The sequence below is a fragment of the Vigna unguiculata genome, chromosome 3, assembly GCF_037176805.1.
Source record: "Vigna unguiculata cultivar grain cowpea cultivar isolate G323 ecotype 2 chromosome 3, ASM3717680v1, whole genome shotgun sequence".
Classification (NCBI taxonomy): Eukaryota; Viridiplantae; Streptophyta; class Magnoliopsida; order Fabales; family Fabaceae; genus Vigna; species Vigna unguiculata.
Genome location: NC_140794.1, coordinates 15,665,279 through 15,681,903, shown reverse-complemented (window position 1 = coordinate 15,681,903; position 16,625 = coordinate 15,665,279). Strand labels below are relative to the sequence as shown.

At 32.0% G+C, this 16,625-nt stretch overlaps 1 protein-coding gene across 2 annotated transcripts; it reads left to right on the top strand.

Moving 5' to 3' along the window:
- Nucleotides 1–2,395: 2,395 nt before the first annotated feature.
- On the top strand, nucleotides 2,396–6,224 carry LOC114178388 (ATP-dependent zinc metalloprotease FTSH 2, chloroplastic). Of its 2 annotated transcripts, XM_028064254.2 has the most exons (5): nucleotides 2,396–2,585; nucleotides 2,964–4,154; nucleotides 4,232–4,545; nucleotides 4,766–5,006; nucleotides 5,775–6,224. In XM_028064254.2, exons 2-5 carry the CDS (start codon nucleotides 2,964–2,966, stop codon nucleotides 6,114–6,116), a joined length of 2,088 nt encoding a protein of 695 aa, XP_027920055.2. In that variant the 5' UTR covers nucleotides 2,396–2,585; the 3' UTR covers nucleotides 6,117–6,224. The 2 variants fall into 2 exon arrangements, with proteins under 2 accessions (XP_027920055.2, XP_085527349.1); XM_085671223.1 differs by lacking the exon at nucleotides 2,396–2,585 and having other exon boundaries at nucleotides 2,949–4,154.
- The last annotated feature ends 10,401 nt before the right edge of the window (nucleotides 6,225–16,625 follow it).

Here is a 16,625-nt window from a genome sequence, read left to right as displayed (position 1 = left end):
GTGAAATAGTGGTATGAATGGAGAGTGCAATTGAAAAAAAATATCAAATCTCCTCGTACTTAAAGATTTCACTTAAAAAAAATATGAAGTCTTTATGCGCATATATATATATATATATATATATATATATATATATATATATATATATATATATAAACCTCACTTAAAAAAGACTAAAATCATTATGATTTTTGAGTCACCAAAGTCATCATTCTCACTTTAAAGGAATGAAAATTTCAAAGTTATCATTTATGTAATTAGTGTTTTTATAATGAAATCATCGTTTCAATTGCGATTTACCTATGCTTATAATTTTATTTGAAAATATCCAAAACCTTAAATTTAAAATAAAATTGTACCATTAGAAGAAAACTTATATATAATGTACGTACGAATTTTAAAATTATTGATTCATTTGTTTTCTTACATAATTAAAGCTTATTTGGTTCCATATTACATAATTATTTTGTTTATGGGTTAAGTATGTTTTTAGTTTTTAGTTTTATGTCAAATTGGATTATATTTATGTCTCAAACTTTTATCCACTTTCATCTTTAAATTTTATTAATGAACGGGTTACTAAATGACATTAAAGATTTACTTTGTGTTCGTCTAAGGAGATTTAAAAATTGTGTTGATTTGGAGCGACAGATTTGAGGTGTAAATCGTGTTCCAATGTGCTAATTTGAAGGTGAGGATGAATTTGTGGGATTTTTGCAAAATCCCATATTACCAAACATGTGAAGATTTGCGAGTATAAACAGTCCTTTTACCATTATATCCTTATGACGTACCGCTAAATTCGTCCAAGTTTATTTATATGTGTGTTGTGTGTGAGTGTGCAACAACCATGTGTTTTTTTATCTATTATACAAATCAAGTTACTCACAAACTTCATCCTGAATGCACTCATTTTCACCTCCAAATTCCTCCAAAGAAATACCACAAATCCATCCACTCAAATCTACCTAACTATATTCAAATTCATTTACACATTCTCCTTCAAATCCATTTATTCAAAGAAACACACGGCATTACCACGTGTATGTCCACATGCTTGTTTTAGTATTATTATGTGTACATCCACGTGTTACACAATCTCATCTCATCTCTCCCTTTCATTCTCTTTTTTTTCTCCTTTCCTGATCTCTCCTCCCCCTATCCTGACCTTCCATCCGTCGTCCTATACCCCCTATTCCCTTCTTTGATGCCTCTCCTTCCCTCTTATGGTCTCGAGAGAGGGTGGGAAAGAATGTCCAAGAAGTGTGAAGTAGAGGGTAAGGAGGAAGAGAAACAATAAAGAAGGACGAGAAATATGGAGAGAACACGTGTTACCACATGACACCACTATCTGTTTTGTTGAAAAATAATTAACATCAACCATTCCATCCACTTATTTCTAAAGTATAGAAACAAACAAAATTAAGTTTTGGATATAGATGAATTCCAATATAATTTAATAACTTAAAAACAAAATTAACCTTTAAAAAATTGATTTAGATGGGTATCTAAATAAAAATAATTTCATAATTTTTTTCATACTTACAAATATCTACATACACTTGTAAATATTTTTAAAATTTCATTAATAAATTATTTTAAAATATTAATTGAAATAAAATTTTGATCTTAAAGTATAGTTTGAACAAAATTATTATAATAAAAATAAATATAAAATAAAATATAAATAAATTAGTCTCTTTAAAAATAATTTTAATCTCATAAATCTAAATAAAAAACATAAATATATAAAATAAAATTTGAATTCCAAAATTTTTAATTTTCGATGACTATATTTTTACCACTTATTTTAAAAAATACATAAATAAAAATCATTAACCATTATTTACAAATATCTACAAATTAAATATTATATTATCTATAAATTAAACATTATTATATTTATATATGTTCATTAATTAAGAAATCATTAAAATACTCATTCAATTTTTTTCCTTCTTAACAGTGATGTCATGTTAAAATTAAGCAAACCATAGAAATTAAGCTACGTGTCACCATGAGATGACGATAAAAGTTTAAGGTATGCTTTAGTTATTAGTCAGATTGTATGGCCAAATAAAATTCCATGTGGAGGCTGTTGGACATTTTTTTCACGCCAACGTGCCTTTCTTTGGAGCAAACGTTTCCAATTATATATTTATTTTATTATAAATAACAATTTGCAAAGTGTTTTGAAAACTTATTTGCTGTCATGTTTTTTAAAGATTCTTTTTCATAATAAATAAATAGGATGCTGTGTATCCAACAAAATCACAGAAGTAACTTCATAATTTATTTGACAACAATTCATTTTAAATGTTATATTAAAATAATAATATCAAGATTCAACGTTAATGAAACTGAAAACGGAAAGAAGAAAAAAAAATCTGAAATATGAATTTCAGACAGAAGAGGGACGAATCAAACGTTAGAAAAACGCCACGTATGAGTTTCCTGAACCATAGCCACTTCTTCTAAAACCACACATTAACACCTTCCATCATCACCTTCCTTTGCACCACCATTCAGGTCCCCAGACCTTCTAATTCTCTACTTTCACTTCTCTGTCACATTTTACTTTTAAGGTTCGTGCTTCTTTCATTTGATTTTCTTTTTTGGTTTGTTTTTTCTCTGCAATCTTAAAGCTTACTTGGCTGTTCATGTCTTTAATTTTGTGTTAATTGCCTTCAACTTTGTGAATTCCTTTTAAAGGCTCTTTTTTTTTTTTTTTTTGTATATATATTTCCATCAATTGAACTGGGTTTTCCTGGTTCTTCCCAATTGAACAAATTGCTGGCTTGTTGCTTTTCAAACTAGAAATTTCCGAACTTTAGAGTGTGGTTTGTTCGTTGGTTCATTTAATAAGAAATGAGAAATGAGAAATATTTTTTTTTTTTTTTTTACAATCATAATGATAGTATTTAAGAGCCCTTGTTTTGGGTTGGATGGTGTTGTTGATATAGATGGCGGCATCATCAGCATGCCTTGTTGGGAATGGTTTATCGACAAGGGGTAATAGAATGGCTCTGAACAAGGACTTCAATGGAAGATATCTCTACTCATCTTGGAGAATTTCATCGTTGAACAATAACAAGGCATCGAAAGCATTTTCCATAAGGGCATCCTTGGAGGAAAGGCAACAAGAAGGGAGAAGGGGGTTTCTGAAATTATTGCTCGGAAATGCGGGAGTTGGTGTGCCTGCATTGTTGGGAAGTGGCAAAGCTTATGCTGATGAACAAGGGGCTTCCTCCTCCAGAATGTCTTATTCCAGGTTTCTAGAGTATTTGGACAAGGACAGAGTAAAGAAAGTGGATCTGTATGACAACGGAACCATTGCTGTTGTTGAAGCTGTTTCTCCTGAATTGGGGAATAGGGTGCAGCGTGTTAAAGTTCAACTCCCTGGACTTAACCAGGAGCTTCTTCAGAAATTCAGGGAAAAGAATATTGACTTTGCAGCTCATAGTCCCCAAGAAGAGTCAGGTTCTCTTTTGGCTAACCTGATTGGGAATCTGGCCTTCCCTTTGATCTTGATTGGAGGTTTGTTCCTTCTCTCGAGACGATCAGGAGGAATGGGAGGTCCTGGGGGACCAGGATTTCCTCTTGCTTTTGGTCAATCTAAAGCCAAGTTTCAAATGGAACCAAACACTGGAGTGACATTTGATGATGTTGCTGGGGTGGATGAAGCCAAGCAGGACTTTATGGAGGTGGTGGAGTTTCTGAAGAAGCCTGAGAGGTTCACTGCTGTTGGGGCTCGCATACCTAAAGGAGTTCTTCTTGTTGGTCCTCCAGGAACTGGGAAGACCCTGTTGGCCAAGGCTATTGCTGGTGAAGCTGGTGTTCCATTTTTTTCAATATCTGGTTCTGAGTTTGTTGAGATGTTTGTTGGTGTTGGTGCTTCTCGAGTTCGTGATTTGTTCAAGAAGGCCAAAGAGAACGCCCCTTGCATTGTCTTTGTTGATGAAATTGATGCTGTTGGAAGACAGAGAGGAACTGGAATTGGTGGAGGGAATGATGAAAGAGAGCAGACCCTCAACCAACTTTTGACAGAAATGGATGGTTTTGAGGGTAATACTGGCATCATTGTCATTGCAGCAACTAACAGAGCAGACATTCTTGACTCTGCCTTATTGAGACCAGGACGGTTTGATAGACAGGTATGACTATATTATGAAAATGCCTAATGCTTTTGTTAATGAGTAAATTACTGAACATCAATGCTTCTGTTCTGCAGGTTACTGTTGATGTTCCAGATATAAGGGGAAGGACTGAAATCCTAAAGGTTCATGGTAGCAATAAAAAGTTTGATCCTGATGTTTCTCTTGATGTGATTGCCATGAGAACGCCTGGTTTTAGTGGAGCTGATCTTGCAAATCTCTTGAATGAGGCTGCCATATTAGCCGGTAGACGTGGAAAGACGGCAATTTCCTCTAAAGAGATCGATGATTCCATTGATAGGATTGTGGCTGGAATGGAAGGAACAGTGATGACAGATGGGAAGAGCAAAAGTTTAGTGGCTTATCACGAAGTTGGTCATGCTATTTGTGGGTGAGAAATTTGACTTTCCTTTTTGTCTTTTTAAGTAAATGTTTCAAGATTGCAAACAAAACAACGTATTTTGTCTTCATGACTTTCCATGTAATACTGAATATATTGGCTTAAGCAAGCAAAACTGCCATTGTTATGTGTTAAGTGGCAACATTTGAAAACCATTTCAGTGTACAATTCCCCAAAGTGTGTTCTAAAACCTGTTTGTGGTTGTTTGTAGAACTTTAACTCCTGGTCATGATGCTGTGCAAAAGGTAACACTAGTTCCTCGTGGTCAAGCTCGGGGTCTTACATGGTTCATTCCTTCTGACGACCCAACTTTGATCTCCAAACAACAACTCTTCGCAAGAATTGTTGGAGGACTTGGTGGTAGGGCTGCAGAAGAAATTATTTTTGGTGAGCCTGAGGTTACAACTGGAGCAGCCGGTGATTTGCAGCAAATCACCGGTTTGGCAAAACAGGTACTTGCCAATCATATTCTCTTGTCTCAATCTATATCTTTTTTAAATTTTAGGGTTAAACATGTCTTTAGTCCTTAAACTTGGATGTGAAATTGAAATTTGTTACTCTCTCAAACTTTGACACATTTTGATTTCTAAACTTTAAAAATGAATGGAGAAGTCTTTTTAACCTAATGGAGTTGATTTTTTTGAATTTGTTAAACGATATTCCAGACTAACATTTGAGCTTAAACGTGTTATAACAGTCTAAACAACTCAAACATCATCTTAAAATGCATTTGACATGTCAAAACAATGTTGAGCAATTGGGTTTAGAGGACTATATCCAGTCATTTTTTAAAGTTTGAAAACTAAAATGTATCAAAGTTTAGGACAACGATAAATTCCAATTTTGCATCCAAGTTTAGAGACTTAAAACATATTTAACTCTAAATTTTATGACCAATGCTAATATTTTATAACCGAATTTATTTAGAATCTAATGAACTATGACCCCTTAGTTTATTTAGTATCTGATTTCATTTTGGCAATATTTTGGCAGAACAATAGGAGTTATGTTGTTAGGTTCAATTAATTGGTGAAACCTCCAGTAAGATCACGTCATATGATTTCATGAATGCCTGAAACAAAGAAACTTTGACTTTAATTAAAAGAATGCTGATATTTCTGATGGATGAAACTTTTATTTTTCTTCTAGAAGAGTCTTCTTATTTTCTTTTATTTACCTTCTATGCTACCTCAATTAGACCTTATATGATACTGTTGCAGATGGTAACCACATTTGGAATGTCTGATATTGGGCCTTGGTCACTGATGGAACCATCAGCACAAAGTGGGGATGTTATCATGAGAATGATGGCAAGGAACTCAATGTCAGAGAAGCTTGCAGAAGACATAGATGCTGCCATCAAGAGGATCTCAGATGAAGCATATGAAATTGCCTTGGAACATATAAGGAACAACCGTGAGGCAATTGACAAGATTGTGGATGTTCTTCTGGAGAAGGAGACATTGTCTGGTGATGAATTTCGTGCTCTGCTGTCTGAATTTACTGAAATTCCAGTTGAAAACCGTGTCCCTCCTTCAACTCCAGTACCTGCCACTGTTTAAATACCTTATATGAACATCGTTAATTTGTACTATCTTTTAGAATACGGAATTCCCTCTACACCCTGCTCCATATTTGTGAATGATTAAAGATTCTACCTTACTTTTTCATTTTTGTAGTGTTCATAAATGACAACAGAGAGTATATATTCATATTATGTATGAAATAGAAAAATTTTAGTGTAAAATAAGTGGTCTATACGTCTTTAATACAGTGTAACTTTTGTCAACAGCAACAAAACTTTAATTTCATATAGTGTTGTAACTGCAATGTTTAGTTTAAGGGCAAATGCAAATTCACTGGTTTCTCACCTGGTATACAACAGTGGCAACTTTTTAACCTAAGAATTTGTGCAAAGTCTGTGATTCTTTCACCATTAGATTAGACTTCTGCATTCATAGCAATAACAAACAAGAAAACACAAGAATAAAATTGGAAGAAAACACTTTTATTGATATCGGAAGGTTCTATACAGGTAATATATCACAAGATATAATTTATCATTTATACACATAATGGTTTCTATATATTAAATCTAAGGGCCAGAACAATATAAAATCGTTAAAGGAAAACCGTTAAGACAGTTATAATAAAATGTATTAAATGGTCTAACTAGTTTTAACATAGCTAGACTAGAGAGGTATTTTATTCCTTTTATCAAATGATGTCATCGTACCTTGAGTTCTTCAATAGAATGTCTACTAAACATGATTTAAAGTCAATCATGACAACTAATGATAGTGAATTTGAGTTATGTTTAGTTTGACATCACACTAGAGGAAGGTGTACTCTTATAATTTGTATGGTTGGTGAGAAAAGTCCTTTCTCAATATACAATCGATTAATTGAAAAATGTTTAATAGCACTTTTGGTCCTATATTAGTAGCAATGATTCAATTATTAGCGTTAACGTCATCTACTAAACTCTTCTTTCACTCTTTCTTTCCTTTACTTCGTTTGTTCTCTTCTCATTTTCCTTGTAGTGCTTCATTGTTCTCATCTTATCTTTCTCTTCTTTCCCAAGTTCTCCTTTTTTCCAATTCTTTTTGTACAACCACTGTATTTTAGGTGTTAGGGACCATAAAACCCTAATCAATTAACAAAATGCATTCAATTAAAGAAACTACAGTGGGTTGATTGAAGATTGAATTTTTGGGAGATTTATAGAGTAAATTTTTGTAGTGGGATGATTGCACTTGCAATTGTGGATTTCTCATTCTTGTAGTTGGTTGGTATTTCATTGAGCTTCCAAGGTGAGTGTCACTTCTTTATTATGTGATTGTGAGCAAATCTTGGAGAAATTGATAAAAGTTGTAGAAATTAATGAAATTTCTTCATTAATTGTGGTCAAGTTTGACTTCTTCATTCTACCCAATAAAATGGAGCCCTAATTTGATGTATTCTTTGTTGTCTTATTCAACGACATTTTTAGTCTTTCCACATCAATTTTTACAACTTATTCATTATGTGATTGTAAGCAAATGTAAAGAACTAAAAAAAGGGAACAAGAGAAAAAGAAGAGGGCAAGCACAACTTTCTAAGAAAAAAAACATATTTCTACCTCAATAAATTAATGAAGTTTCATCTTATAACATCGTTATCTTTCTAAAACTACTTCTTTTTCTTTCTCTGATTTCTTTCTTAAATTCAAATGAATGTGTTCATTATTTTGAAGATCTAAGCATGCCATATAAATCTTAGAGTAAAACATTTATATTTGATCAGAATTTCCATCCGAGTAAGTTCATCTTTAGACTTTGTTTGAGTTATTTTAGAAATTTGTTTGCATGGAAGAATGCTTGCATGTGACTCTTTTTGGTTCAAGATGAATCTCAATCTGTTTGTGATCACTAAGATGTATTGAAATTATTGAATGAATTTTCTATATAGTATCATGTGTGATAGACTTTGTGGAGCTTCTTAAGTGAGTTGGAAGATCAAGTTTAGGTAAGAGAAGTTAGTTTAATTTTTGGTAAGTTGTATGTGACAATTGATCTAATTGTAATGTTTTATGATTACTATATTTGATTTAAGTTGTTTGATGAATTTTGGATGTTATGGTTGATGGATTTTGAGTATAGAGAAATTATTTGAGATGGTAATAACTTTATTTTTATTGTGCATATTGATGACTACGATAAATCTTTTTAATGAATTTATGGGTTTGTTTGAAATTATTGTTGAATAAGAACTACCTTTTTCGTGATGATAAAGGAGAAAAAACTAACATTTGAACAATTTGGTGTATCTATGAGGTTTTTGGTTTCTTGTATACTCATTAGACAAGTCATCCTCTTCCTATGCAAAATTAAAATTTTGAAAATCAAGAATGAGATATCTATCATTTTATTTTCTTATTTTTATTATTTATTATTTGTTGTGAGGTATTCCTAACTTTATTCTAATTTATATATACATCTAGTTATGCACAAGTTGTATTTATTTAATTATATTTATCTTCAGTTACGCACTAATCATATTTATTTATTTATATTTATTTTTAGTTACACACCGATCCTCTTTATTTATTTACACTTACCTTCCATTATGTCTTTATCATATTTATTTAATTATATTTATTTCTAGTTACGCATTGATCCTATTTATTTATTTATTTATTTGTATTTATAATTCAGTTACACATGGGTCCTATTTATTTATTCAATTATATTATTTGGTGTCAAACATTTATTATTTATAGCAAATAAATATAATAATAATTATTACTGTAAAACGATAAGATTTATGATAAATAAATATTTGATTATTGTAGTTGGAGGTTTGACCATCGAGATTTAAATTTTACTGAAGACAAGTGTTCTTGGGTTACTTTGTTAGCCATGCTAGAACTCATTTATCTTGATTAATCACTATAAAGTTAATCCAAGTCTTTATAAAGTATGATAAAAATCAAGTTCATGGATTTGAAAGAGTTTTTCTTTTTATTTTATTTGGATATGATGTAATTATATATGATGTTTGTACTCATTTCCATGTTTTGTTGTTTGTGTATGAAAAATGAAATTTGAAAATCTCACATTATAAATGGAAGCACAAAACATTACAAACCCTTCACAATAGAAATTATTGTCAGTTTTCCTACAACAAGCTGACAGGCTAATGTTGTTAATAACTTTGTAACCTTTCAAGGGACAACTTTCTCGACACTTAGGTTCGTGACCACCCTAGATGCCTTACTCTTTTTGGAGGGACCAATAGTGGTCTCTTTTTTGCATGTTGCCAATTATCCACATCAATCTTCTCATTAATCTTTTTCCTTCAACCACTTGGAGATTAGCAAAAAGTATTATTAAATAATTAAGGGATTGTAAATAAATAACATTCCTTCTCCTTCTAGTATTAGAAAAAGGTAGGATATAAGTTATATGCTGTAAAATATAGGATAGTGAAAGTATTTTAAATTATGTATAGTTGTTGTAAATTATTTGGTGTAACATTGTTATATATACATATATGTAATTATGTTCTTAAGATTACATATATGTTTTATAAACATTAAAGTTTGATATAATAATAATGGTTAAATTAATTATGGATAAAGGACATCACAAGATACGTATGTATAACATAGTGTGAGGATTTAAAATTCATATAAGAATGTGATGATCTTGTTTGAGATTTTGAAAATAAATGTTTAAAGATTTGAAATAAAATGGTTGGATGTGTGTCTGAGTAAAGTTGAGATGTAAACCATAATCTACTTTTTTGTGTAGATGAGTGACCGAGTTGTCAAGTGGGTCACCAATTTATTGAGCTCACACTGATTTAATTAAGAAAAGTAAAATAGATATTTTTTTTGGGCTCCCGACCCATTATGCAATTTAAATATGCAACCAGTGCATCAAGTTTGTTAGGAGAGAAAATAGAGTGAGAAACAGAGAGATAGAAGTTGTTAATGCCTCTAGTGATAAAAGAAAGAAGCAATCAGAGAGAATGAAGAAGAAAGAGCAACCAGTTTATCTTGTGCAAAGAAGCTACCTTGGAGAATATGGAAGATTTGATATAGGTTTTGCTTCCGCTTGGTTATCTGTTATTTTGTAGATACATGTATGATCCTAGTAAGGAAAATGGTGTTAAACCAATAGATAAATCTGAAAGAGATTGGAAGAAGATAAATAGAAGGACTATTGGTGTGATAAGACAATGGATAGATCAATCTATTTATCATCATGTGTCAGGTGATGTAACACATCGGTCGGATATTACTAATTTTAAAAAAATAAAATATAAATAATTCAATTTATTATAACTCCATTTCCCAAAAACGCAAGAAATTTAAAAGCTTATTACAATATCCCAATCTGATAATGTAAAGGTTTACACAATTATTCAAAACCACAAAACAGTAAGACTTCGTAGAAAAATCCCCAAGATAGCCTATTCTCTGGCTCTATGCCTCACCAGATCCACTTGCAACATCATCTGCTCACGTGTAACGTAATACACGATCATCTCCAAACACAAACATATAGGGTGAGCTAACAGTATAAAAGCACACACACACACACACACACACACACACACATATATATATATATATATATATATAATTCAAACATATATAATCATACACTCATCAAAGTAACTCCATCCTTTGATTCCATGCCACATGGCCACCACCATGTTATCCATGTTCTACGCCTTTGGATGAATACCTCAAGATGTACTTGATGTCATACCTACAAGCCACACCTTGTAGAATACGTGTGGGAACCTGCTATGGACCATACTCCGTAACGCTAGGTAGAGTTCCCAATACGAACATAGTTCATAATGTCCCAAGACTACCAAACTCGTCAGCTAACTACTAAGGAGGGCAATCTTCTAGACCCATCCGTACAAGCCACAACTCGCACACTCAAATCGATAACACTCGCCAATCTGAGCCACAACTCAAGGATTCCTTGTGTTCATCCGTCATCCCGAGCCACAACTCAAGAGATGTCATTCTCAGCCACAACTCAAGGAATGTCACATGCTTAACCTTAATTCCGAGTCACGACTCAAGGGATACGTTCTGAGCGACAACTCAAGGAACACTCCAATAAGCTTATCTTTAAGGTATCACTAAAGCCTTGTAGACCACACACATCAAAAGCAAACAAATCACAAGTCATGCCTCTGCATTATCGCCTAACATTGCTCTAAAGCCGCTAGGTGAAATTCTGCTCCAGATCGCCTGGTGGAACACATCCTACCGCCAGGCGCCCATTACCTTAGAAAGCATTATCACTACAGGTATCGCCTGGTGGATGACCCTCACCACCAGGCGCCACGCGTTCCAGAACTCCTCTGTTTTGTAGCTTCCACTTGGCGGTTCAAACCTCACTGGTTATTTTCCCACTCAGCGGCATTTTCAAACCTCACTAGTTATTCATCTAAGGACGTAGAACACGGGAACATGGTGGTGGCCATGTGGTATGGAATCAAAGGATAGAATTCCTTTGGTGTGATTATGATTATATATTTGATTTATATATGTTTTTGTATACTGTTAGCTCATTCTATCCGCTTGTGTTTGACGATGATCGTGTATGCGGTACACGAGAGCAAATGATGTAGGTGGATCTGGTGAGGCATAGTATCGAAGCGAAGATAACATGGACAAAAGCTTTCTAGATTTTTATTACTATTGTATTTTATGGTTTTGAATAAATTTGTAAACTTTTATTTTGTCAGACTTGGAGTTGTAATAAACTTTTACATCTTTTTGTAGATTTTGATTTATACAAGTTTAATAAATTATTTTCATTTTCCTTCATTTTTGGAAAAGGCGGAATAAATAAATGAGTATTTATTCTCTATCTAATTTTATTTTATTAAAATTTGTATATCCGACTGGGATGTTATATCCTTCCTCGAAAAACCCAAGTGCATGAGGCATAATCCACTATGAGATATTGATTTATTTGTGAATGACATGAATATAGTTTTTTGTAAGGAGAAAATACTACATTGTAATGTTATAGGTGTTTATTGAACTATGAATTTGTGTATGAGATTATCCTGACTCTACTAACATTGGACTCACACAAAGGAAGATGTTAGGTGGTGAGAGTCGATGAAGGTTCTAATGTTCTGGAGGGGTGGTGTGAAGAGGGACTGTGTCTCGCAAATGGTATAGGAATTTACTCTGTCATATGAGTGGAAGACTTGGTTCGTGATATACATGTGACTTTGTGTGAGCAAGAGATAATATGACAAGTGCAGAATATTTAAGCCAATTAAATACATTTGTTGGAAGTCCCACATTTACTAGAGATAAGGCCAATTCATTGTATATAAGTGAGGTGCAAACCTCACCTTACAAGCCGGTTTTGTAGGGTTGAGTTAGACTTAAAACTCACTTCTTACATGGTATCAGAGCCAATTTAGAGCCTATCTTAGCGAGATTTCTTGGACATTATGTTCCACCCGATATCGGGCCGCAAACGGACCACCCACTAATTTCTTGTCCCACGCACGAGATGAATATACCTTGGCATGAGGGGGTCTGTTGGAAGTCCCACATTAACTAGAGATAAGACCAATTCATAGTATATAAGTAAGGTGCAAACCTCACCTTACAAGTCAGTTTTGTGATATTGATTTAGGCTTAAAACCCACTTCTAACAACATTAATTTTTGAAAGTAGAGTCCAATGTTTATAATATGAGTTTGAGTCAAATGGAATGATTTTTTATTAAGCCAGATGAACTGTTAGTAGATTGTATTGACAAAGAAAATATTTATTATTTAAAGTAAAGAATGTAATAGATTACATATTAAAAAAATTATAATAAAAATGGAAATTAATCATTAATATAGAAGTTCAAAACTTAAATCTCTCACCAAATATAATTTATCTTGAACATGAGAGTCTTAGAAAGACATGTAATTTGTAAATTGCCACAAGTAGAAATTTTGCCAAACGTAATATAAAAATAAATAATTGTTAAAAATGTTTATATATGAGTTGAAAGTAATTTTTTTAAAACGGACAAGCACTAAGTGTTAGACTTAAAAGTTCAAAAAGATAAAAATGAAAATAATAATAATAATATATTTGTTCATGTTGGCCAAATTTTTTATTCCATACGTAAATTCTTTTTTCCATTACAATTTCTTCTTTTAATCTTGTATTTATATTTCATATTCCACGAAATCTTGCTTATATTTTGTTTTTCTAGTGTTTAACTCTTTATTTATTATTTATTTTTGTCTAAATCATCTTTAAGTTTTAACTTTAAATTACAATACCATATTTTCCTCATTTTTGTGATATTTTAATTTTATCAATTTGGTCATTTAATCCATATGTATAACTAGGGATGTCAAAAAAATTCGTAGTTACAGGTATTCGCGGATAAAACTTGCAACGAGTAAAAAATGAATATTGAAAATGAATACGCGCGGATAACGGATACGGGTATTTTTTAATACCTGCATGTTAACGGGGCATGTACGGACACTACAAAAAAAATAATAATTACATACAGATAATTACATACAAATTTAGATTCGTATGTAAATTAGACTTTACATACAGATATTATCTATGAATTAGTATTTGTATGTAAAATTAGATTATGTTATGTTAGCACTTTCATTAGAACTATATTAGCACTTTTAGACCGAATTGTTGGCACTTATTTTGTTTATAACTTGGATTTGGATTCAGTTATTATCTTTCATTTGGATTTTATGTTGTTCATAATTAACTTGGATTTGGATTAAGTAAATATAGCTTGTTGGTGAAATTTCATTGCAATTAACAGGAAATGTAAAAAAGAAATTGAAAATGAAAAAAATATAGTTTTTAATTTAAAAAGTATATTATTACATACAAATTTACATACGGAATAAGCTACATAAAATTGCACCATTGTTATATACGGATTATTTCGTATGTAATACATTCCACATTACATACGGATTTTGTTCGTATATAATTTACATACGGATTATTCCGTATGTAATATACACATATGTATCCTAATCAATTACATAAGGATTTTTTCGTATGTAAGTTATATATGGAATTTTTCGTATGTAATTCTCCGGTAATTACATACGGAATAATCCGTATGTAAATTACATACAGATTTTATTATATATGAAAAATTTCGTATGTAAAATTACATACAGAATATTTTTCGTATGTAAATTTTTTGATGCCTGGTTTACATATGGATTTGTTTTCGTATGTAATCCGTAGATAATATCTAATTACATATGGATTTTATTCATTACATATCCAATTTTTTTGTAGTGGGATATCATAGTATCCGTACCCGTGGATATCCATATCCGCTATATTATTTAAATTAAAAAAATTATTAAAACATCAACATATTGATTTTGAATGAATTATTTTTTATCAATTGGTTTTAAAAAATCTTCATTTATTTGTAAAGTGTCATTCAACATTATTTAAATGAGTTATTTTCACTTTCTTTGAATTCATAAAGGTTATCAATTACATTTTTATTTGAATTTATAGTTAACTTTTTTTTGTTAAATATTAAAATTTTCTTTTAGAAAAACTCGTAGATATTCGTGGATATCCGTGAATATTAAAAAAATATATGGGTACCCCCATAACAGTTGGCAAAAAGCAATACAAGTCTAAATGCTGAAGCAAGATTTTGATGATGATAAAAGAAGCCTGAAAGCCATCTGGAAGTCAATATGAAGAACATGTGTTGTTGTGTTTAAAGTTATCTTGTAAAGTGTAATTAGATTTGTTAGAATCAATATTGTACAAGAAAATTCTGGTATTTCTCGAAAAATCAAAGTGATAATTGATTATCACTTAGGATAATCAATTATCCTGAGCTGAACCATTTTTTTCAAGAAAGCACTGGAATAATCAATTATCACCTTTGATAATCGATTATTTGTTCAAAAATTTGTTTTTCATAAACCACACTGGAATAATCGATTATCACTAGTGATAATCGATTATCCTGGTCAGTTGGGCGCGACTGTTCAGCTTTTTGACCTAATTTTTGGAACCCCTATTTAAGGAACCTCAGAGTTACTTCTCACTTACCTTTTTGAGAAGCTAGAGTGCTAGTGTTGTGACTGCAAGAGAGTTCTCTGAGTGTTCTCAATAGAAGCTTTGAAAAACCTAGAGTGGGTAGAGCGATAACTTTTCCTGAGAAGTGTTCTAAGAGATTGAGTGTTGTTGTTGTTGCTAGGAAAGCTAAGGTCAAGGTTCTCTGTGTGATTTAGAGAAAGGTGTTCATCTCTTGTGTGTTCAATAGAGGTGTTTTCTTTCCTTACTCTTTTACTATCTAATTGTAAATCTGTTATTTGTTAGTGATTTAGTTAATCTCGTTTTTGAGAGATTAACAACTGGACGTAGGGTCTTTTGATCCGAACCAGTATAAATACTTGTGTTCAATCTTCTTCTCTATCTCTTTATTTCATCTATTATTGTGTTTAAAGAAATTAATACTTGATTTAATTGATAAATTTTGGAAAAATTTTAAAGTATTAATTTTATTACTTAAAACCAATTCACCCCCCTCTTGGTTTTTGTCCAAACTATTAAACATTCCATTGCGCGATACTAACAATTGGTATCAGAGCTTGCTTTGATAGTTATTCAAAATTTTCGAAAATGGTTGGACAAAATCAAACCTTTGCTGAGGGTGCGTCTATCAACAGACCTCTTCTATTTACTAGTGAAAATTATCCTTTCTGGAAAGTTAGGATGCAAATTTTTCTGGAATCTGTAGATGGAGGTATTGGGGATGTTGTTTTAAATGGTCCATTTGTTCCTGTTAAAATTGTAAATGATGTGCAGGAACCAAAGCCATTATCGCAATGGACAGCAGACGAAAATAGACGAGCCCAATATGATGTAAAAGCTAGAAATATAATTTCATCTGCCTTAACCCTAGATGAGTTTTACATGATCTCAGTCTGCACCAGTGCACAAGATATGTGGGAAATATTGCGTGTGACCCATGAAGGAACAGACGATGTTAAAAGCGCACGCAAGAACTCCTTGATCCAAGAATAGGAAATGTTTCAGATGCAACAAGGAGAAACTATCTACGATGTGTAGAAACGATTCACACATATCGTCAATCATCTCACAGGTCTAGGGAAAACTTTTGACACTGATGAATTAAATATAAAAATTCTTAAATCCTTGAACACGACTTGGCAGCCGAAGGTGACAGCCATCACGGAGTCACAAAATCTTGCGACAATGACGATGGCGGCTCTATTTGGAAAGCTAAGAGAACATGAGCTTGAACTGGGCAGACTAAATGAAGAGGAAGATATTGGAAGAAAGAAGAACATAACCTTTAAAATTGAAGTGGTTAAAGGCAAAAAGCAAAAGGAAGAAGAAGATTCGGATGACGATGAAAATCTTAGTCTTATGATTAAGAAATTTACAAAATTCATGAAGGCCAAAGGTAAAAATCAATTCAAGAACAACAAGAAGGATAATCAAGGATCATCCTCAAATTTCAAATGCTACGGATGTGGAG